At 40.2% G+C, this 25,599-nt stretch overlaps 1 protein-coding gene across 2 annotated transcripts in view; it reads right to left on the reverse strand.

Annotated features, from left to right (window-relative positions):
• The window catches only part of LOC126292200 (breast cancer metastasis-suppressor 1-like protein-A), a 90,137-nt gene that overhangs the window by 49,821 nt on the left and 14,717 nt on the right, over positions 1-25,599 (reverse strand). For both annotated transcript variants that reach the window (XM_049986053.1, XM_049986054.1), the window contains exons 2-3: positions 13,655-13,798; positions 13,390-13,480 (exon numbers count right to left, since the gene is read on the reverse strand). In XM_049986053.1, coding sequence (XP_049842010.1) covers positions 13,390-13,480; positions 13,655-13,798 — 235 coding nt within the window. The remainder of the gene's footprint in view (positions 1-13,389; positions 13,481-13,654; positions 13,799-25,599) is intronic.

Here is a 25,599-nt window from a genome sequence, read left to right on the forward strand (position 1 = left end):
CACAATATACTTTACAGAGAGCTGCTGATATCTGATATTTGCAGAATTCTTGGAATGGAAACTGCACAGTTCTTGAGCACGAGAGTTACGTAATGCTAGTTTCGGCAAACAAATGCATAATTAGAAAATGAGAGAATTGCCTTAGGTGTACGTAGCAATTCAAAGTCAGCGATACCTTAAGTGGGGGGTGGGGGGGGGGGGGGGGGGGGGGGGGGGGGGGGGGGGGAGTACCCCCTTTTGCATCTACATTTTTTTTTTTCTAGCAGGTTTTACTAGGCACGATATGTGACCTGGAGTGCCTCAATGGAAACCTCATTTGGAGTAGTTGGCACAGCAGGTTAGATCACATCCATGCCATCAAAACAGTGTCCTATGAGGGTGGTCGTGATCCTCAGAAACAAAAAGAGGATTGCTGGAGGCACATAGGGACTGTAAGGGTGTTGCAGCATCATTCTGAACTCACACTTCACCGAGAAATCACGGAGTGATGTGGCCGGGAGTGTTGTCGCAATGGAGCATCCAGGTAGCATCCGTCTCCTTCAGCACCCGAAGGACTATTTCTCTCCATCTTTCGAGAACATCCACCATGTAGGCAGTGTTGACAGTATGTCCTGAGGGTCTGGATCACATCCTTAATGTCAAAAAGGTTGGCATTATGCTCACCATCGAAACTCGGTGTCAACTTTCATTCACAGCACATGCAGAAATATACTGTTATGAAAAGTGAAAAACTGAAAAAAAAATTATAATACCTTACATTTATGATGGAAAACTAAGATCAGTAATTAGATGATAAGGCTGGACTCAACATAAGCAAAATTCACCAATGATCCTAAACATTGTAATCACAACCCTTCCTTCCCCCATGGATCAAATGCTGTCTGGTGGCATTGTGGGCATGTGACAAAGTAAGGAAAATAAATAAGTGCAGCACAGACGAATGGGGAATCACTCTACTGATGACATGGGCTGCAAACTGGGAAACCCACTGACATAAGCAACTCTGACTAGGGCAGCTTCTTACGATCTGGCATCCAGGAACGAGCATATAGGAAATGGCAAAGTTAGTCAGCTGTTCTCGTGCTACTGTCATGAGCATCTGAAGAAAGTAGCTGAAGAATGATGAAACCACTAGTACGTGAAAGGTGTCACATGTCCAAGTTTCATCAGAGAATGTGGAGGTCGAAAGCTTGCCCCCCAGTGTTAAGCAGGACAGGTGGTAATCTGTGACAGATATGATGACAGAGTACGATGTTGGAGCTGGTGCAAGTGTTTTGGAGCACACTGTTCAATACACATTGTTAAATGTGGGGATCTGCAGTGGATGGCCCTCCTCACATGTTCCCACGTCGACTGAACTGAATCGTCAAATACGACTGCAGTGGGTACGGGACCATCAGGATTGGACTGTGGATCAGATGAATTAAATTTCTTTTTTCACCAGGTCAATGGCAGTGTCCAGAAATGCGTCATCCACGTGAACAGTTGTATTATGCTATGGGGAACAATGATCTGAGCTTCCACGGGACCAACGGTAGTATTAGAGGCACTGTGACAGCTATGGGCCGACTGAAAATTACTGCAGACAACTCCAGTCCCTCCATTCACGTTTTCATGTCCGATAGTGATTACATCTTCAGAAGGATAAATGTCCGTGTCACAAGGTCACAATTGCAATACAGTGGTTTGAGGAGCACAGCAGTGAACTTGTGTCGATGTCTCAGCCACCAGATTTGTCTGACGTGAAACTATCAGGCTTTACAATAGCACCCACATATAAACGGCCCATAATTTATAGGAACTGCCTAGTTTTCTGTGGAGACATCTGGTGCCATGTACTTCTGGAAACCTGCTAATGTCTTGTAAAATCCAAACACAACCACTGCTGTATTACATTTGAAAGGTCAACTAATGCACTATTAAGCAGAGTGTAATATTGTTTTGGTTGGTCAGGATATTTCTATAGTCAGTTAATCAAAATTACACAACCATTGCACAATTTATCTAACACCTGTGGTGTAATATCTTTACCCTCTACGTGAATGGCTAAAAAATTATGTAGGTCGGTCGATTTGGGGGTGGGGACCAAACAGCAAGTTCATCAGTCCTATCGGATCAGAGAAGGATGGGAAGGAAATCGGCCATGCCCTTTCAAAGAAATCATCCCCGCATTCACCTGAAGCAATTTAGGGAAGTCACAGAAAACCTAAATTGGGATAGCCAGTTGCGGTTTTGAAGCGTCATAATCCCGAATGTGAATCCAGGGTGCTAACCACTGCGCATCCTCACTTGGTAGGAACTAAGTAATACATGATACAGTTACACTAAAGTGACCACCGCCTATGTTCGACATCAATGTGCAATAACCACTCACAGACCACAGATGGCAGCACAAGCAAGGGGTTAATATAAAGCCTGTTCCTTGGAGTGAAGGATTGCAGAAAACAGTGCAATCGTCGTCATAATGTGGAAATGGAGTAATTTATCTGACATCCTAAAGGACATAATTATTGACTTGCGGGCCAAGACTAGAAACATTTCCGAAACAGCTCACTTTGTAAAATGTTTGCATTCCGCTATGGTTAAAATATAGCGCAAATGGCAAAATGGTTCTATCCACAACTAACACCAAGGAAACTGTGGTACACCAAAGGCCACAGACGATAAGCGTGAATGAAAGCGTCAGACATGTGTAGGAGTCAATATGTTTGCAACTGTTAAACAATAGATGGCCCAGATGAACCAAGGGGCTACCGACAGTGTCTCCTCGACAACCGTTCAGCCAATGTTGCTGCATACAGGCCTCTGCAGCAGGTGCCCGATTCGTAATACATCTGTGCCGACTGCCGTTCATCAGTGACAAAGGCTGGAATTTGTACACCAATACAGCAACTGGACATCCACTGAATAGTGAGAGGTGGCCTTTTCAGACGAATCACATTTTACGTTCCATCAGACAGACAGCTGTTAGCGTGTACGGAGTAAAATGTCTAAAGCAAACAACTTGCAACTGGGAAGGAGCTTTATGGTATGGGTTATGTTTTTGTGGTATTTTTTTGACAGCATCTACCAGCAGGACAGTGCAACTTGTGACATAGCTCACACTGTACATGCGTGGTTCCAAGAGCACTAGGGTGAGTTTACAGTACTCCCCTGACCACAAAAGCCCCGGAATTGCATCTAATCAAGACAACCTAAATCGTGCCACGGATCCTATACTGAGAAAAACAGTGCAGCTGGCTGCAGTGCACTAGAGTCAGCACGGCCCTCCTTGTGGTCACCTTCCAGAACCTCAATGACTCTCTTCATGTATGTCTCACACTGCAAAAGGTGGTTGCTCACACTTCTGGTAGGTGGTCACATTAATGTGACTGGACAGTAAATATATATAAAGCTGTTATGCATTCACTCGTTCCTGATATTTTCACATTCATGTGAGAAGAGAAAGTACATCTGATGATTAAAATAAGGACACTAGCAAACATGGAAATAAAACAGAGATTTCTCTGAAGAAGCAATCAAAAGCTTGATATTACAGGGATACAGAATGACTGACCAAAACCTACTTTCAGGGGTAAATTCCTATTACTGCATATCTACAAATACTAATCAAAGCTTTAGAAACATGCAAATTTCTTCTTCAGGGTGGACAGAGGGATTAGCTGTGGAAAGCAGAAAAGGGGGCCAGTTTACTCAGATTCTAAGTTGATAGGAAGAAACCTGTTGTTGAAGGGGAAAGTGACTGAAAGAGGGAGTCTGTATGACATGACTCCCCCCCCCCCCCCCCCCCCCACTAAAAAAACCTTTCCAGCCTCCTCTAATCACTCCTTTTTTTTCCTCTCTGAAAAATGATCACACAACCCCCAACAGGTGGGATTAGTATTTTCAACTTTAAGTTTTTCTGCTGGAGGCACTAAGAATTTCGGTTTGCTCCCCAAAGGTAAGTAGTGACCAGCCATTAAGTTTCCTCAACTGAATTTTCCCTTTGATACCATTAAAAACTGAAGGCAGTTTTCTGTGTATGAGGGTGAATAAAAGAGTCTTGTACCCTATTCATCTTCAACAAAAAGAAAAGAAAAGAAAAAAAATAAAGCAATCAAATAACCAGATAATAAATTCAACTAGGCAGGATACACTTGGGCAGACACAGCGGTTATCTATGGCAGAGGAAAGATAGCTGGTGATCTTGAGTTGCTTGTATTGTTTTAAGAGCAAAAGGCATTATTCATTTGCTATTAGGTATAAGCAGAAATAAGTGGAATGGAAGGGGGCAGCTTGGTACCATCCATAGTACTGCCCCCACAAATGGAAAGTGGTGTGCACTTAATGTTTCATTCCCAGGGTCTAGGCATTTCAAATCTACATCTACATACCCTTCAAGTTGCCATACAGGGCATGTTGGAGAATACCTTGTACTACTGCCAGTCACTCACTTACTGTTCCACTTGAAAAAATAAAAAATGACTGAATATGCCAATATATGAAAATAGTTCAAATGGCTCTAAGCACTATGGGACTTAACATCTAAGGGGTCATCAGTCCCATAGACTTAGAACTACATAAACCTGACTAACCTAAGGACATTACCCACGGACTGAAGTGCCTAGAACCGATCGGCCACCACAGCCGGCTGCCAATATATGAGCCCCGATTTATCTCATGTTCAAGGTCATTGCGTGAGATGTACATTTAAAAAGTAGAATCATTTTACAGACTGTCACAAATGTCAGTTCTTGAACTTTCTTCATAGTGTTTTGTTGAAGAGACTGTCTTCTGCCCTGTGTGCTGACCAAACCTATTGGCTACAAATCTATCACACTCCTGAATTGCTTTGGTGTCTTCCTAATCCAGTCTGGTGGGGATCCCAAACACTTGAGCAGTACTCAAAAATTGGTCAGACAAATATTCTGCATGGAATCTTCTTTACAGATGATATACACTTTTCTAGAATTCTCTCAATAAACTGACAATATGACTTCTGTAAAACTGAACTTATGTGTTCATTCCATTTTATATCATTTTGCAACATTATGCCTAGATATGCCATTAGAACTACTGACGGCCTTGGGCCCTCTAACATCTACTGAGAGCAAGATGTATGAGACAGGCGAAATACCCTCAGACTTCAAGAAGAATATAATAATTCCAATCCCAAATAAAGCAGGTGTTGACAGATGTGAAAATAACCGAACTATCAGTTTAATAAGTCACAGCTGCAAAATACTAACACGAATTCTTTACATACGAATGGAAAAAATGGTAGAAGCCGACCTCAAGGAAGATCAGTTTGGATTCCGTAGAAATGTTGGAACGCGTGAGGCAATACTGACCTTACAACTTATCTTAGAAAAAGATTAAGGAAAGGCAAACCTATGTTTCTACCATTTGTAGACTTAGAGAAAGCTTTTGACAATGTTTACTGGTATACTCTCTTTCAAATTCTGAAGGTGGCAGGGGTAAAATACAGGGAGCGAAAGGCTATTTACAATTTGTACAGAAACCAAATGGCAGTTATAAGAGTCGAGGGACATGAAATGGAAGCAGTGGTTGGAAAGGGAGGGAGACAGGGTTGTACCCTCTCCCCGATGTTATTCAATCTGTATATTGAGCAAGCAGTAAACGAAACAAACAAAAATTTGGAGCAGGTATTAAAATCCATTGAGGAGAAATAAAAACTTTGAGGTTCGCTGATGACATTGTAATTCTGCCATAGACAGCAAAGGTCTTGGAAGAGCAGTTAAACGGAATGGACAGTGACTTGAAAGGAGGATATACGATGAACATCAACAAAAGCAAAACTAGGATAATGGAACGTAGTCGAATTAAGTCGGGTGATGCTGAGAGAATTAGATTAGGTAATGAGACACTTAAAGTAGTAAAGGAGTTTAGCTGTTTGGGGAGCAAAATAACTGATGACAGTCGAAGTAAAGAGGATATAAAACGTAGACTGGCAATGGCAAGGAAAGTGTTTCTGAAGAAAAGAAATTTATTAATATCGAGTATAGATTCAAGTGTCAGGAAGTCACTTCCGAAAATATTTCTATGGAGTGTAGCCATGTATGGAAGTGAAACATGGACGATAAATAGTTTGGACAAGAAGAGAATAGAAGTTTTCGAAATGTGGTGCTACAGAAGAATGCTGAAGATTATGTGGGTAGGTCACATAACTAATGAGGAGATATTAAATAGAATTGGGAAGGAGTTTGTGGCACAACTTGACAAGAAGAAGGAACCGGTTGGTAGGACATGTTCTGAGGCATCAAGGGATCACAAATTTAGCATTTGAGGGCAGAGTGGAGGGTAAAAATTGTAGAGGGAGACCAAGAGATGAATACACTAAGCAGATTCATTCAGAAGGATGTAGGTTGCAGTAGGTACTGGGAGATGAAGCAGATTGCACAGGATAGAGTAGCATGGAGAGCTGCATCAAACCAGTCTCAGGACTGAAGGCCACATCAACAACAACAATGCCTAGATATGTAACCAAGATGTCTGTGTCATGCAGAACACCACTAATACTGTACTCATACAGTACAGGATTATTTTTCTCACTTATCTGCATTAACTTCCATTTTCCCACATTTAAAGCAAGCTGCTATTGATTATACCAAACAATAATTCTATCCAAGTCACCCTGTATTACAGTCACTCACCGATGACACTTTCCCACACGCTACAGTGCCATTCGCAAACAGTTGCAGATTGCTGCTCACCCTGTCAGACTGTTTATGTAGCTAGGGAACAAGAGCAGTACTATCACTGGGGCACTCCTGACAGTACCCCCACCACCAGCAATGTGGAGAGAGACTTTTGCTCATGAGCCCCTGACATGAAAAGGTGTTAGGGGTTATGAGGGACCATTTGGTTCTTCTATATAATAAATCCCTGACTCCAGAGGCAAACAGAACCACAGCCTGACTGCAGCATTTCACACTAGATCGCGTGTTAAGCACCATACAACCCAGATCGCACTGCAGCTGAAGTGTAATACAGCAGCATTGTCAGCATCACTCCTCTTTTGGTACATGGGGTAGTGATGCATTTGTTTACATTGTTAATTATAGCTCAGCTGAGAAAAGAGGAACTTCATTTTGAGTGGCAAAAAAATTTGATCTTCTCTGCAGATTATTCGTAATTATGCTGGTCATGTAAGGTTGCCCGGAACCACTGCCACCATCGTTTCCATTTTTCCCACTGCTTTGGAATCAAAGTTGTAGTAACAGACTTATCTGCAGCACAGCTTGAATCTAGGTTTGGATGAAAAGTGACCTGCTTATCAGTTACCAAAGCAATGAGTATTATGTCTAACTAAGAACATTTTAACACAATAGTCGTCAATAGGTGAAATAAAAGCTCTTTTCCTTTTGTTTCAATTTATGTACTTTCAGTTGTGAAGCGATTTTCAAATGTATGCGTAAGGACAGCCCATCCGAACAGCCATTAAATTACACATACAATAGTTTAATCATGCACTGTTGGCCACATTATCAAACTTCACAATCAAAGGCAATACAATAAGTGTACCTCATACAACAGTTATCCAGTGTAACCTTCAGAACTGCACGAACATATGAAGGGTACAGCTGGAACTATATGGCTAATGGAAACAAAACATGGAAAATTTCAGTTCATCCAATGAGAGGCGATGTGGTAAAATGTTACCGCCCAGACAATTTTTTGTGTCTGTGGATCCTTTTGCAACTCTTTCTTCTTCAACAACCATTCCAAGCTTCCTGGGTCAGGTTGTGAATCAATAGCATCCATTATTGTCTGACTCTATATCATACCTCTCCTTTTTTAAGTATATCTTCTGGGTTCGTCTCCCATTCTCATCATATGTCACCACTTCAGCTTTGTCGTTCCTACCTTGTCCTGAAGTTTTGACATTCATTTCCATTTTCAGATCTAACCATTTCTTATTCTATCTCTCTTGACTTGTCTTTGACGTCTCTTAAGAATTTTATTTTTACTGCCTGCACTCAGCTCTCTCCCATTCTTTTAACAGTCCATGAACTAGCAACATATCATAAATTCAATACAGAACGGAGCCCATACCAGCCACAGTAGTACAAGTTTATATGCCAGCTGAAGAAAGTGAAGAAAAGTATGATGAGACAAAAGAGAGACAAAAATTTAACAGAGCATAATTTAATCATCACTACCACTTGGTTTAAGAATCGTAAAAGAAGGCTGTATATGTTGAAGAGACCCAGAGACTCTGGAAGGTTTCACACTGATTATATAATTATAAGACAGAGATTTCAGAACCAGTTTTTAAAAAGGAAGACATTTCCAGAGGCCGATGTGGACTCTGACAACAGTTTACTGACTATGAGCTGGAGATTAAAACTGATGAAATTAGGGAGATGGGACTTGGATAAGTTGAAAGAATCACAGGTTGTTGAGAGTTTCAGAGGGAGCATTAGGCAATGATTGACTAGAACAGGGGAAAGGGATTCAGCAGAAGACAAACTGGTAGCTTTGAGAGAAGATATAGAGAAGGCAGCAGATGATCAAATGTGTAAAAAGACAAGCCCTAGCAGAAATCCTTGAACAATGCATGAGACTGAATTTACGCAATGAAAGGAGAAAACACAAAAATTGCAGCAAATGAAGCAGGCAAAAGGGAATACAGCTGTCTAAAAAATGAGATTGACAGTATGTGCAAAATGTATAAGCAGGAATGGACAGAAAAAAAATGAAACGATTAGAAGCTTTCTTAACTAGGGGAAAGATAGATACCATATACATGAAAATTAAAGAGGTCCTTGTAGGAAAGAGAAGCAGCTGTACGAATATTGAGAGCTAAGATGGAACACCAGTCCTAAGCAAAGAAGGGAAAGCTGAAAGATGGAAGGAGTATACAGAGGATCTATACAAAAGAGATGAACTTAAAAACAATATTACAGAAATGGAAGATGATGTAGAAGAAGATGAGCTGGGAGACATGATACTGCGAGAAGAATCTGACAGGACAATGAAATACCTAAGTCAAAACTAGGCCCAAAGAGTTGTTGACATTCTGGCAGAACTACTGATAGCCTTGGGAGAGCCAGCCACAACAAAACTCTTCCATCTGGTGTGCGAAGTGTATGAGACAGGCAAAATACCCTCAGACTTCAAGAAGAATCTAATAATTCCAATTCCAAATACAACAGGTGCCAAGAGCTGTGGATATTACTGAACTATTACTTTAATAAGTTATGGCTGCAAAATGCTAACACAAATTCTTCGCAGAAGAATGAGAAAACTTGTAGAAGCCAACCTCGGGGAAGATCAGTTTGGATTCTGAAGAAATTTAGGAGCACTTGAGGCAATACTGACCCTATGACTTATCTTAGAAGGCAGGTTAAGGAAAGGCAAACCCACAGATATAGCATTTGCAGATTTATAGTAAGCTTTTGACAATGCTGACTGAAATATTCCGTTTGAAATTCTTGAAGTGGTAGGGTAAAATACAGGGAGCAAAACACTATTTACAAAATGTTCAAATGTTTGTGAAATCTTATGGGACTTAACTGCTAAGGTTATCAGTCCCTAAGCTTACACACTACTTAACCTAAATTATCCTGAGGACAAAAATACACACACCCATGCCCAAAGGAGGACTCGAACCTCCGCCGGGACCAGCCTCACAGTCCATGACTGCATTGCCTTAGACTGCTTGGCTAATCCCGTGCATCCACTATTTACAACTTCTACATAAACCAGATGGCTGTTATAGAGTCGAAAGGCGTGAAAGGGGAAGCAGTGGTTGGGAAGTGAATGAGACAGAGTTGTAGTCCATCCTAAACATTATTCACTCAATATGCTGAGCAAGCAGTAAAGGAAACAAAAGAAAAATCTGGATTAGAAATTAAAGTTCAGAAAGAAGAAATAAAATCTTTGAGGTTTGCCGATGACATTGTAATTCTGTCAGAGACAGCAAAGGACTTGGAAGATCATTTCAACAGAACAGATGACGTCTTGAAACGAAGATATAAGATGAACACCAACAAAAGGAACACAAGGATAATGGAATGAAATTTAATTAAATCAGATGGTGCCACGGAAATTACATTGGGCAAGCAAAAACTTCAAGTAGTAGATGAGTTTTGCTATGTGTGCAGCAAAATAAATGATGGTGGCTCAAGCAGAGAGAATATAAATAAAATGTAGGATGGCAATGACAAAAAAAAGCATTTTTGAGGAGAAATGTGTAACTATTGAATATAGATTTAAGTGCCAGGAAATCTTTTCTGAAAGTATTTCCATGGAGTGTAGCCATGTATGGAACTGAAACATGGATGATAAACAGTTTAGACAAGAAGAACATAGAGGTTTTTAAATGTGGTGCTGCAGAAGCATGGTGATGATTAGATGAGTAGTTGTGTAACCAATGAGGACATACTAAACAGAATTGGGGAGGAAAGAAATTTGTGGCACAACTTGATTAGAAGAAGGGATTGGTTGATAGGACACATTCTGCGACATCAAGGGATCTCAAATTTAATACTGGAGGGAAGAGAGAGAGAGAGAAAGAGAGAGAGAGTGTTGGGGGAGGGGGTGGGTTAAAATCATAATGGGAGACCAAGAGATGAATACAATAGGTGGATTCAAAACGATGTAGGTTGCAATAGTTATTCAGAGATGATGAGGCTTGCACAGAATAGAGCAGCATAAAGAAGTGCATCATAAATTATTATTTTTTTTATGTTCATTTGTCACATCTCTGTTTCACAGAACACTATTTACACTCTGGGAGAAGCTGTTTGCTTCTTGTATTCTTTTCCAAATTTCCTTGGCCACCTTTCCATCGTTGGTGATCACACTTCCTAACCACTTGAAACATGAAACTTTACTTCCAAAAATTTTCCATTCAATCTTATCTTTACCATTGTTGCCACTACTGTTTTGTTTCTCTCTGTGCTTATTTCCGTCCCAACTCTGTTTTCTGCCACTTGGTCCCACACATCTAATTGCCTTTGGAATTCCATTTCATACTCATACCGAATCATTACATCATTTGAAAACAACTTCAAGTGGTGACAATACTGTGAAACACTTGATAAAGATACTACCCCTGATGTAGACTGTTAACTCAACTGTTCCTTTGAGTTTGGTAAATGGAAAGATTTCTGGTGAGAATGAGATTTATTTCCAGAGAAAACTGCAATGCAAGAGCAGATGCAAACTCAACTGCACAAATTATCCAAATTAGCAGTGCGGTGGGACAAATGTTGAACTGCGGAGTTGAATCAACTTAAAACACTGATCCTATTTTAATTCCATTGCAAGTGTTAATGTGGTTGAAAATAAGAATGGGTAAAGACTTTTTAATTCATCCTCATAACTGCCTTCATCTTCTATTGTATTTAATTAATACAGGGTGGTGCACAAAATGTGTTACCATTTTGTTTTGGAATATAAACTTTATTGTCAAAACAATCTGAAAGGAACATATACTACAATGAAGAGCTGTCCATGGAGATTTGTTCTAACTCAGCACGTGCTCAATATGTTCACCATTTCGTTTCCTAACTTCCTTCAAACGAACACTGAAGCTAGTGATTACCCTACGGCACATGTCTTCCACAATTTCACTGCAAGCTTGAAGAATAAGCCTTCTGAGCACTATTAAATCACGTGAACGTTTCGGGAAAATTTTTTCCTTTTAGGTACTGCCAAAGAAAAGAGTCACATTGATTGAGGTCTGGACTACTGGGGAGCCAATTTTGTCCGTCATTGAAGCGACCTGGAAACCCAAGTGAAATGATCCGCATGTCAAAATGCTCGTGTAAAAACTCCAACACAGTGTTTGCAGTATATGGCCTCGCTCCATCTTGCATGAACCACTGTTTGTTGAAGGGCAAGGCAGTAGCAAGAAGGGGGACTTATGACCATAGATGTTAAGTCCCATAGTGCTCAGAGCCAAGCTAGTAGCAAGAAGCTGTGGAATGAAACTATTGCGAAGCATGATCAACTAACGCTCACTGTTCACAGTTTCTGCAAAGAAAAAGAGTCCAATAAGTCCGTGACTGGAAATTACTGCCCACACTGTAATCCTCGGAGCATAATGTTGTCGTTCATGAAGCACTTGTGGGTTTTCAGTGGCCCAAGAGCGTACATTTTGTTTGTTAACCACACCGTCTAAATGAAAATGTGCCTTGTCTGAAAACCAAATGATGTTGAGAGTTTCTTCCCTATCCTCCGCCCACTGAGCAAACAGTAGTCTCTGCTGCATGTGTTCTTCAGTGTGCTTCTGTGCACAGGTCACCATGTATGGGTACATGTGGAGGTCACTTTTAAGAATGTGTTGAACAGAACGTCTGGATATTTCCAGTTGCACTGTTGCCTTTCTACACGATTTTCCGGGACTTCTCTGTACAGCTACTCGTACCGCTTCAATATTCTCCGGCAAACAAACAGGCTTTGGCCGACGTCGCTTCACTTCCAATACTGTTCCTTCCTGTACAAATTTATTGTACAAACTGTGGATGGTCTTCTTGCAAGGGACCCATCATGGGTTAAACTGATTGTGAAAATGCCTCTGAGTCACAACAAGGACGTTTGTTTCATGAAAAAGTAACACAATTGCAGATTGTTTCTGTGTCGTCAGTCTTCCATTGTCAGCCATTGCTGCTTACTAGTCTCCTAGCGGCAGCATCGTGAATTACACGTCATTTCGTAACTCATTTGTTTTCCCAAGCTCTGGTGGTACTGCTGTAGAGATCCCAGTGGGATATCTAATATGTGTCGTAAATTGTGAAAGAAACAATTGGTAACACGTTTTGTGAGCCACTCTGTATTTAACTCATCTGATCATGGAATGATAATATTATGTACCTAGACAGATGAAAAAATCTACTCACCAAGTGGTGGCAGGGGAGCAGACACAAAAGGATTGAACTTTCACAGCTTTTGGAGCCCGTGGCGGCTCCTTCTGGCAGAGGAGTTGATGGGGAAGGAAGAGGGGTGAAGGAAGAGGACTGGAGAGATTTAGGGAATGGGGTACAGTTCAGAAAAGTCACACAGAACCCTCATCCCGGTCGGTAAGCATCCCCCCACCTGAGGTTCTGGGTAACTTTTCTAAGCTGTACCCCTCTCCCTAAACCTCTCCAGTCCTTTTCCTTCACCCCTCTTCCTTCCCCTTCAACTCTTTTGCCAGAAGAAGGAGACACTGGCTCCAAAAGCTTGTGAAAGTTCAATCCTTTTTGTGTGTGTTCCCGTGCTGCCGCTTGGTGAGTAGATTTTTTTATCTGTCCATTTACATTATATTATCAATAATTGATTATTTTTGTGATCATGGAATGAGCTCAACATGGCAGGAAATCACAATTTCCAAACAGGAATAAGCTATTTTTGTGCAATGCAGATTTAAATTTTCCAGAGTAATATGAATTTACTGACTGTTCACGAAGGAGACTAAACTGCCTCTCAAGATCTACTAAGTTTTCCATGCATTCAGTTCGTCTTCTTTCACACTCTTCTTCATCCATTTCTGTAAAACACAAGAAAGTAACAAAAATTCATCAGTATTGTCCTCTAACTGAACAATGTCAAGCATAGATTAAACAAAAGTTAATGTGTATGACAGCTGGTGCTACCTGTAACCACACAAATCACCTCTTACGCTACCTAATGTGAAATATGCCACAAAATACATTCCCCTTACCTGAACTGTCATCCGTGTCAGTGGCCGCATCACTCGTCTCGCTGGTGGAGCTAGACTTGTCCGTCTCTCCGGACTCATGTTCCATCTCTTCTCCATCACTGTCCTCCCGATCTTCTTTAATAATCTTTGCACTTTTATCCTGACCTGTAAAGTGTGAAGGCATTAGTGTAATAAGGTTTTCCACATGGGAAAAATATATTAAAAACAAAGATTCCAAGACTTACCAAGCGGGAAAGCGCCGGCAGACAGGCACATGAACAAAACACACAAACACACACACAGAATTACGAGCTTTCGCAACTGGCAGTTGCTTCGTCAGGAAAGAGGGAAGGAGAGGGAAAAATGAAATGATGAAAAACCCACATCCTTTCATTTTTCCCTCTCCTTCCTTTCGTCAGGAAAGACGAAGCAACTGCCAGTTGCGAAAGCTCGTAATTCTGTGTGTGTGTTTGTGTGTTTTGTTCATGTGCCTGTCTGCCGGCGCTTTCCCGCTTGGTAAGTCTTGGAATCTTTGTTTTTAATATATATATATATATAATGTAAATAAAATAGAAAGAAACTTCCACATGGGAAAAATATATTAAAAACAAAGATTCCAAGACTTACCGAGCGGGAAAGTGCCGGAAGAGAGGCACAATAAAATAACACACAAACACACACACAAAATTTCGGCTTTCGCAACCGGCGGTTGCTTCGTCAGGAAAGAAGGAAGGAGAAGGAAAGATGAAGGCAGCGCTTTCCCGCTTGGTAAGTCTTGGAATCTTTGTTTTTAATATATATATATAATGATGATGTAAATAAAATAGAAAGAAACTTCCACATGGGAAAAATATATTAAAAACAGAGATTCCAAGACTTACCAAGCGGGAAAGCACCGGCAGACAGGCACAATGAACAAAACACACACACAGAATTACTAGCTTTCGCAACCGATGGTTGCTTCTTCAGGAAGGAGAGGGAAAGACGAAAGGAAGTGGGTTTTAAGGGAGAGGGTAAGGAGTCAAGGAGTCATTCCAATCCCGGGAGCGGCATCCATCCGCACATACACAGACCATTGTCTCTGTTGCGTTTCGAAATCTTCTCTATCATCTGACTTTCTCTTTTCGTTTGTACAAGTAGTTTCACTTTGTTCTCATCTTCCCTTTTTCCGTAATCTACCATACATTTTACCCTGCCTAATTATACTCAATAATACGTAATTTACTTCCCAACCATAACCTAAAAATTTTTAACGCTTTCAACATAACCGCTGCTATAAAATCCACTGTTCCAAGTTTACAAACATTTCGTGTAAACTCGCTTGGTAAGTCTTGGAATCTCTGTTATATATATATATATATATATATATATATAACTCTTTGCCTTTACAAATGTCTGCTTGTGTCTGTGTGTGTGTGTGTGTGTGTGTGTGTGTGTGTGTGTGTGTTTGTGTGTTTTATTTATTGTGCCTGTCTACCGGCGCTTTCCCGCTTGGTAAGTCTTGGAACTTTTGTTCTTTTTAATATATTTTTCCCATGTGGAAGTTTCTTTCTATTTTATTTACTATATATGTTTGTGCGTGCCGCGGGGGGGGGGGCTGCTTGTGACGATAGCTGTGGTGGAACACTGCATGTTGATTTCATCTCATGTCATACAGGTCTAGAATGAATGTGTCATGTCATATAATCATTTCAAAGCCTTCTGGGAGAGGAAGAAGAAGAAAAAATGGTTATTGATAATATAATGTAAATGGATAGATAAAAGATCTAAACACCAAGTGGCAGCAGGGGAACACACACATGAAATAGTTTAACTTTTATGAGCTTTCGGAGCCAGTGGCTCCTCCTCCTGGCAGAAAAGTGGAAGGGGAAGGAAGAGGGGTGAAGGAAAAGGACTGGAAAGGTATACTATCAGACATGATTAACACCATACATTTTTCTGAGCTTCTTTTCATCTTTAACGTGAAAAAAAAGCTACAAAAAATTGTAACCTTTAGCAAACTTCAAAATTATGTTTTGAAAATACAAATACTCACAGAATGTTAACTGTCTTAACAAATGATGAGGTGGAAAGGCAGCTAACTGTCAGGTATGACATTAATGCCTGAAATTTTTAAACTATCAAAATATTTCTACATAAAGATGAGAGATTCTGAAATTCCTATGATTCTTTATACATTATTTCCTCTAAAACCCTTGGCATCTTGAATATTTTAAAAATTGCATGGTACTTTATTTGGTCATTGTACCGAAGGAAGGTAGTCACAGAAGGCAAAATTTGTAGCGAAAAATTTTAGATTTTTTTATTTTAGACCAAAAAATCATGGACACTTAAAAGTTTCAACTGATTGGTGATGTGGAGTAAATGAAATGCAAAACTGGTATATCGCAGTCAAAGTAACTAATTTACCGCCTTATAAGTGAGTGAGAAAACAACGGTTCATTTTGTTCAAGCAGTTTCTAAAAAAACAACCACACATACAGAACATAGTTTTGTACAGAGGAACCTCGCACAATTCATTCCAGAATCTTACTCATACTGAAAAGCACTCATTAAGCAAACAATATGTTTTATGTAAATTAATGTAAAATACGATAATGCATTCTATGCAGAAATCCAGTATTATGTACTTCTTTATACACAATACATAACTAATACTATTTTTACTAGGAAGCTATCCATAGTCATTTGTTTCTGCGGACACTTCAACACTTGGTGGAAATGCGACACAGGATTCTCTTCAAATAAAATGGTGATGTGCATAGCCACTGCTTTATTGGGGTGGTGATTTTCAATGTATGATGGAAATGATTCACATGTTTTCAGCATTTGCTGCTTTGCTGTTGCTGCCACTTTCTCCTCCTCCTCCTCCTCCTCTGAAGAACTCCTCTCCACAATTCCCTGCTGTGAAACAAACGGCAACTCCATAAGCTCTTTGGTGGTTATTTCTCGGCTGAGATATTCCAAAAACTCATTGATATCACTGTTATCCACTTTTAGTCCCATGCTTTTGACCAAAGACACTATATTGTCGACTACAGGCTCCACAGGTACAGGCTCACATGCCTCAGAGTCACATTCAACACCACCCTCTGGTCAAAGCTTCTTCCAAGCAGAAGTGAGAATTCTCTTGGTAACCCCTTCCCACACCTTTCCTATCATCTTGACACAGGCAACGATGTTGAAGTGATATTTCCACAATCTCTGAAAGTGAGATTGTTAGCTTCAGTCAACTGAAAGCAATGCTTGAAGAGTGTTTTAGTGTAGAGCTTCTTAAAGTTAGAACTAATCTGCTGGTCCACAATCTGTAGTAATGGAGTGGAGTTGGGTGTTGGGAGGCAGAACTTGGATGTTAATGAATTGAAATTCTTCAAGAAGGTGGTCTTGTTGGTCTGGAGAATGGGCAGGAGCGCTGTCCATAACAATCAAGACATGGAGTGGCAGATTCACCTCAACAGATAGTTTTTCTTTAAAGGACCAAACACATCATTGATCCAATCACAAAAAAGATTACATGTCACCCAAGTCTTGTTTGTTGGACCTCCAAACAACATTTGACCTGTTCTTCTGGACTTTACACTTCTCGAAGGCTCGTGGAATTTCTGAATGGTAAACAAGCGATGGATTAACTTTCAAATCACCGCTTGTACTGGCACAGAATAGCAGTGTGAGACGGTCTTTCATTGGCTTGTGACCGGGCAATGCATTCTCCTTTACTGTATCGCCACAATTAAAAACTTATTGTGACAGATAATCCTCAGAATCTACGAGTATCTTTAAGGTGTTGATGATGTTCTCTGTTGCCTTTGTGTCGGAGCTGGCTGCTTTGCTGTGCCACACAACACTGTGGATGCTGGTTCTTCTCTTAATCTTCTTGAACCACTTCCCTTAAACACTTCTTCCACCACTGATGATCCTGGCATCTTCTTAACGAGATAGGCGAACATCATTCTCACCTTATCACAAATGATATTCTCGTTAATAACATTGCCTTGCAATCACTTTTCATTTATTGATATAAGGAGGAACCCTTCGACACTGTCTAGAATACAAGGCAGTTGTTTAGCTACTCTTGTGCCTTGCTATAGACAATAATGACGACTTATGAAACGTGAAGATCATGTCTGTATATATGAGTGTATAACTGTTATTTAGTTTTTATTTGTAACCTAGTATATGGCCTCCTCCGCCCATGAACCATGGCGCTTGCCGTTGGTGGGGAGGCTTGCGTGCCTCAGCGATACAGGTAGCCGTACCGTAGGTGCAACCACAATGGAGGGGTATCTGTTGAGAGGCCAGACAAACGTGTGGTTGCTGAAGAGGGGCAGCAGCCTTTTCAGTAGTTGCAGGGGCAACAGTCTGGATGATTGACTGATCTGGCCTTGTAACACTAACCAAAACGGCATTGCAATGCTGGTACTGTGAACGGCTGAAAGCAAGGGGAAACTACAGCTGTAATTTTTCCCGAGGGCATGCAACTTTACTGTATGGTTAAATGATGATGGTGTATTCTTGGGTAAAATATTCCGGGAGTAAAATAGTCCCCCACTCGGATCTCCGGGCAGGGGGCTACTCAGGAGGACGTTGTTATCAAGAGAAAGAAAACTGGCGTTCTACGAATTTGAGCGTGGAATGTCAGATCCCTTAATCGGACAGGTTGGTAAGAAAATTTGAAAAGGGAAATGGATAGGTTAACGTTAGATATAGCGTGAATTAGTGAAGTTCGATGGCAGGAGGAACAAGACTTCTGGTCAGGTGAATATACGGTTATAAACACAAAATCAAATAAGGGTAAAGCAGGAGTAGGTTTAATAATGAATTAAAAAATAGGAGTGCGAGTAAGCTACTACAAGCAACACAGTGAACACATTATTGTGGCCAAGATAGATATAAAGTCCACGTCCACCACAGTGGTACAAGTTTATAGCCAACTAGCTCCACAGATGACAAAGACACTGATGAAATGTATGATGAGATAAAAGAAAATATTCAGATAGTGAAGGGAGACGAAAATTTAATAGTCACGGGTGACAGCAATTCGATAGAAGGAAAAGGAAGGAAAGGAACCGTAGTAGGCGAATATAGAATGGGGGTAAGAAATGAAAAAGGAAGCCGCCTGGTAGAATTTTGCACAGAGCATAACTTAATCATAGCTAACACTTGGTTCAAGAATCATGAAAGAAGGTTGTATACATGGAAGAGGCCTGGAGATACTGGAAAGCTTCAGATAGATTATATAATGGTAAGACATATTTAGGAATCACGTTTTAAATTGTCAGACATTTCCAGGGGCAGGTGTGGACTCTGACCACAATTTATTGGTTATGGACTGTAGATTAAAACTGAAGAAACTGCAAAAAGGTGGGAATTTAAGGACATGGGACCTAGACAAACTGACAGAACCAGAGGTTATACAGAGTTTCAGGGAGAGCATAAAGGAACAACTGACACGAATGGGGGAAAGAAATACAGTAGAGGAAGAATGGGTAGCTCTGAGGAATGAAGTAGTGAAGGCAGCAGATGATCAAGTAGGTAAAAAGATGAGGGCTAGTAGAAACCCTTGGGTAACAGAATAAATATTGAATTTAATGGATGAAAGGAGAAAATATAAAAATGCAATAAATAAAGCAGGCAGAAAGGAATACAAACGTCTCAAAAATGAGTTCGACAGGAAGAGCAAAATGGTTGAGCAGGGATGGCTAGAAGACAAATGTAGGGATGTAGAGGCTTATCTCACTAGGGGCAAAATAGATACTGCTTACAGGAAAATTGAAGAGACCTTTGGAGAAAGGAGAACCACTTGCATGAATATCAAGAGCTTAGATCGAAACCCAGTTCTAAGCAAAGAAAGGAAAGCAGAAAGATGGAAGGAGTATAGGGTTTATACAAGGGCGATTATGAAAATGGAAGAGAATGTAGATGAAATGGGAGATATGATACTGTGTGAAGAGTTTGAAAGAGCACTAAAAGACCTGAGTCGAAACAAGGCCCCGCGAGTAGACAACATTCCATTAGAACTACTGACAGCCTTGGGAGAGCCAGCCCTGACATGTAAGAGACAGGCGAAATACCCTCAGACTTCAAGAATTATATAATAATTCCAATCCCAAGGAAAGTAAGTGTTGACAGGTGTGAAAAAACCGAACTATCAGTTTAATAAATGCTAACACGAATTCTTTACGGACAAATGGAGAAACTGGTAGAAGCCAACCTCGGGGAAGATCAGTTTGGATTTCGTAGAAATGTTGGAACATGTGAGGCAATACTGACTCTATGACTTATCTTAGAAGATAGATTACACAAAGGCAAACCTATCTTTCTAGCATTTGTAGACATAGAGAAAGCTTTTGACAATGTTGACTGGACTACTCTTTCAAATTCTGAAGGTGGCAGAGGTAAAACAAAGGGAGAAGGCTATTTACAATTTGTACAGAAACCAGATGGCAGTTGTAAGAGTCGAGGGGCATGAATGGGAAGCAATGGTTGGGAAGGGAGGGAGACAGGGTTGTAGCCTCTCCCCGATACTATTCAATCTGTATATTGAGCAAGCACTAAAGGAAACAAATGAAAAATTCAGAGTAGGAATTAAAATCCATGGAGAAGAAATAAAAACGTTGAAGTTCGCTGATGACATTGTAATTCTGTCAGAGACAGCAAAGGACCTGAAAGAGCAACTGAACGGTATGGACAGTGTCTTGAAAGGAGGATATAAGATGAACATCAACAAAAGCAAAACGACGATAATGGGATGTAGTCGAATTAAGTCGGGTGATGCTGAGTGAATTAGATTAGGAAATGAGACACTTAAAGTAGTAAAGGAGTTTTGCTATTTGGGGAGTAAAGTAACTGATGATGGTCGAAGTAGAGAGGATATAAAATGTAAACTGGCAATGGCAGGGAAAGCGTTCATGAAGAAGAGAAATTTGTTAATATCGAGTATAGATTTAAGTGTCAGGAAGTAGTTTCTGAAAGTATTTGTATGGAGTGTAGCTATTTATGGAAGTGAAACGTGAACGATAAATAGTTTCGACAAGCTTTCGAAATGTGGTGCTACAGAAGAATCCTAAAGATTATATGGGTAGATTACATAACTAATGAGGAGGTGTTGTATTGAATTGGGGGGTAGAGGTAGAACATGTTTGGAGGCATCAGGGGATCACAAATTTAGTATTGGAGGGCAGGGTGGAGGGAAAAAATCGTAGAGGGAAACCAAGAGATGAATACACTAAACAGATTGAGAAGGATGTAAGTTGCAGTAGGTACAGGGAGATGAAGAAGCTTGCACAAGATAGAGTAGCATAAAGAGCTACATCAAACCAGTCTCTGGACTGAAGTCCACCACCACAACAACAACATATATAGCCTATTTTTTAATTACAGATGTAGCTCAGACACAATTAAATAAATAAATAAAAGTTACTCTTGTCACTTCCTTTGAAGCATCTAGCTCCTTAATCTTGTCCTTGTTCTTGAGGATAGTGCAAATAGTTGAGGTAGACTGACTGTATGTGTGTGCTAAATAAGCAACGATCACACCACTTTGTGTTTTTCAATGATTTTATGTTTCATTTCTAATGGAATTTTCTTTCTCTTACCGTTGTCTTTTTGCGGCTCTTCAGACACATTCCTATGAAGGTTCTTAAAATCTGCACACAAGAAAACACACAAGTTTAAAAAATGAGTGAACACAAGCTTCACTAAGATGGTAGAAGAAAGAGCGCTAAACCCAGATTTCAGAGCATGCTAAAGACCTAGTTCATATACCGCTGCCGGAAATGAAAGGTGTTCATGTTGTTGAACACTTTCCATGTTGCTCGTGGTTGGCTGGTGACATTACACAAAATCATCACCACTTGTTATGCAAAACATCACTCAGTGACATCTCTTTTTGTAATTTGTTTTGCTCATTATGCAAATTGCGTGTTATGGGGTGTGCTCGATAAGTGAGGTTCCACTGTATATAAATTTTTCTGTTTCTGAGATTATTCACAAATTTTTATAGCCTTCTGTAATGATTTTATTCTTTATAAAATTCCATGAGTTAATATTGCCTACACTGTAACAATCAACACTCCACTGCTGAAAAGTTCATGTTTTTATTTCATCTGCTGCTCATTAAACTTGTAGAGCCGAGATGAATTTGCATATTGACAAGGATGATCCAACAGGAGCAGTACTTGGGAAATGGGAACTGTACACTGATCTGTTGATGATGGCCATTTGACAGAATTTGTCAGATCATGAGGTGTCCTAAAGGAGATGGTTACACCTTGTAGCTCATGACACACACTAATTACTTGCCCCACCCATCATTGATTGTCATACACACAAGAAATGAAACTGCTCACAAGTCTTGTAAAGTATACTGAGGTCTCTCCATTTCACAAATACTAACAGGTTGCATTTCGTGGAGCACTGTTCTTGCAACGTTATGGCACTGTGGGATACAGCCCAGCAGCGTCCTGACTAAATTCCTATCACTGGCTTCTTAGCAGACCCCCCCCCCTCTCTCTCTCTCTTTTTTTTTTTTAATGGAATTCCCTTAATGTACTTTCATTTAGAAGTAAATGTTTCATGTTTTGTAGTAATTTTGACATGGTCTGTACATATCCAACAGCATGTCTCATAACATTATCAGTTTCTTGCTGGAGATTAAATCTCTTCACAAGATGTTTACAGAGAGCTCCTATCCAATCACATGCATTTTTCCATGACCTCCTGCTGAAAATATTAATCTTTGTAGTCTTTGTACCTGTACAGTGTTTTCCAAGCCCATAAACCCAAAAGCAGCTTTTAAAATGAGATGCTGAACAATCAGTCACATACAAATGCTTAGGAAGTGTGTGGTCTCTAGATGCTAAGCCATCTGTTATGTTGACAGCACTGTCTTGAATCAGATCATACTGACAACAGCAAAACAGTGTGATGTTCCAAGGAAGTGAGCAGCACATACTGATGCTTGTGATGTGTGCCAGTGGTAGCTTCGAATTTCATTCTGCAAAACGACCGACCAGTTCTCAGCAAAGCCGAAAAAAGAAATAATGTCTCAGTATTCTGCAATGTGGCTCATTTTATTTCTAATATGGCAAGTCTTCGAATCCTGTGAATATGATGATAAGCTACTCCTTTCATGACTCAATACCTAACCTGTGTAACAAACTTCCCTAGCTCCACTGTCTTCTTCACCAACTCTCCATCTGCCCACAATGTGTAGCAGGTTACATCACTGTCAATATCCTGAAGGTGTAATGCTTCAATGCTCATTCCTTCAACACTTGGACATGCTGCACTCCTGCAACCAACCTTTATCTTGTAGCTCTTGACATATACACAAAAGCATCAGGTCCATCTCTGTGTATTTCTTCCCTGTTACACTACTTACAGTGAAACAAGTAAATTTTAAATTAGTGCAGTAAATATGTGTGCATACTTTCTTTACTAGCTGGTATTTTACCCATTTTGGTCTGTAGAATTTTGTTGGACCAATTTTTAAATTTGGGTTCTCCTTTTTCATTAAGAGACATGCTTCTCTTACCGGTCTTGTCATATCTTTTTAACTTTTTCACCATTTTCACTGGCAGAGATAACATCAACCCGATTAGGACTCTGCCTGCTCTAATCTTCATCATCCCTAATGTAATATTCCAGAGCAATTCTAAGTGTATCATTTTGCAATTGACACCCAAAGTAGAAATCTCGGCACACTCAAGTACCATTTCCATTTTATTTTATGAGCTTTTGAAATTACTATAAATAATCTAACGAACTGGGTATGTATTTCTACGCAGCTCTCCATGCTACTCTATCTTATGCAAGCTTCTTCATCTCCCAGTACTTACTGCAACATACATCCTTCTGAATCTGCTTAATCTGCCTAGTGTATTCATCTCTTAGTCTCCCTCTACGATTTTTTCCCTCCACCCTGCCCTCAAATGCTAAATTTGTGATCCCCTGATGCCTCAGAACATGTCCTACCAACCGGTCCCTTCTTCTTCTCAAGTTGTGTCACAATCTCTTCTTCTCCCCAATTCTATTCAATACCTCCTCATTACTTATGTGATCTACCCATCTAATCTTCAGAATTCTTCTGTAGCACCACATTTCGAAAGCTTGTCCAAACTATTTAGTGTCCATGTTCCACTTCCATACATGACTACACTCCATACAATTACTGTCAGAAACTACTTCCTGACACTTAAATCTATACACGATGTTAACAAATTTCTCTTCTTCAGAAACGCTTTCCTTGTCATTGCCAGTTTACATTTTATATTCTCTCTACTTCGACCATCATCAGTTACTTTACTCCCCAAATAGCAAAACTCCTTTAGTATCTCATTTCCTAATCCAATTCACACTGCATCACCCGACTTAATTCGACTACATTCCATTATCCTCGTTTTGCTTTTGTTGATGTTCATCTTATATCCTTCTTTCCAGACACTGTCCATTCCGTTCAACTGCTCTTCCAAGTCCTTTGCTGTCTCTCATAGAATTACAGTGTCACTGATGAACCTCCATGAGTTTTGATACCTATTCCGAATTTTTCTTTTGTTTCCTTTACTGCTTGCTCAACATACAGATTGAATAACATCGGGAGAGGCTACAACCCTGTCTCACTCCCTTCCCAACCACTGCTTCCCTTTCATGCCCCTCAACTCTTATAACTACAATCTGCTTCCTGTACAAATTGTAAATAGCCTTTTGCTCCCTGTATTTTACCCCTACTACCTTTAGAATTTGAAAGAGAGTATGCCAGTCAACACTGTCAAAAGCTTTCTCTAAGTCTACAAATGCTAGACACATAGGTTTCCCTTTCCTTAATCTTTCTTCTAAGATAAGTTGTAAGGTCAGTATTGCCTCATGTGTTCCAATATTTCTACGGAATCCAAACTGATCTTCCTCGAGGTCGGTTTTTACCAGTTTTTCCTTTCGTCTGTAAAGAATTCGCGTTAGTATTTTGCAGCTGTGACTTATTAAACTGATAGTTTGGTAATTTTCACACATGTCAACACCTGCTATCTTTGGGATTGGAATTATTATATTCTTCTTGAAGTCTGAGGGTATTTCACCTGTCTCATACATCTTGCTCACTAGGTGGTAGAGTTTTGTCAGGACTGGCTCTCCTAACACCGTCAGTAGTTCTAATGGAATGTTGTCTACTCCCAAGGCACTGTTTCAACTTAGGTCTTTCAGTGCTCTGTCAAACTCTTCACGCAGTATCCTATATCCCATTTCATCTACATCCTCTTCCATTTCCATAACATTGTTCTCAAGTACATCGCCCTTGTATAGACTCTTTCTGCTTTCCCTTCTCTGCTTAGAACTGTGTTTCCATCTGAGCTCTTGATATTCATGCAAGTGGTTCTCCTTTCTCCAAAGGTCTCTCTGATTTTCCTGTAGGCAGTATCTATCTTACCCCTAGTGAGATAAGCCTCTACATCCTTACATTTGTCCTCTAGCCATCCCTGCACAGCCATTTTGCTCTTCCTGTCGAACTTATTTTTGAGACATTTGTATTCCTTTCTGCCTGCTTCATTTACTGCATTTTTATATTTTCTCCTTTCATCCATTAAATTCAATATTTATTCTGTTACCCAAGGGTTTCTACTAGCCCTCATCTTTTTACCTACTTCATCATCTGCTGCCTTCACTACTTCATTCCTCAGAGCTACCCATTCTTCCTCTACTGTATTTCTTTCCCCCATTCGTGTCAGTTGTTCCCTTATCCTCTCTCTGAAACTCTGTACAACCTCTGGTTCTGTCAGTCTATCCAGGTCCCATCTCCTTAAATTCCCACCTTTTTGCAGTTTCTTCAGTTTTAATCTACAGTTTATAACCAACAGATTGTGGTCAGAGTCCACATCTGCCCCTGGAAATGTCTTACAATTTTAGCCCTTGTTCCTAAATATGTATTATCATTATATAATCTATCTGATACCTTCTAGTATCTCCAGGATTCTTCC

This window comes from Schistocerca gregaria, chromosome 9 (genome assembly GCF_023897955.1).
Source record: "Schistocerca gregaria isolate iqSchGreg1 chromosome 9, iqSchGreg1.2, whole genome shotgun sequence".
In the NCBI taxonomy this organism is placed as follows: domain Eukaryota; kingdom Metazoa; phylum Arthropoda; class Insecta; order Orthoptera; family Acrididae; genus Schistocerca; species Schistocerca gregaria.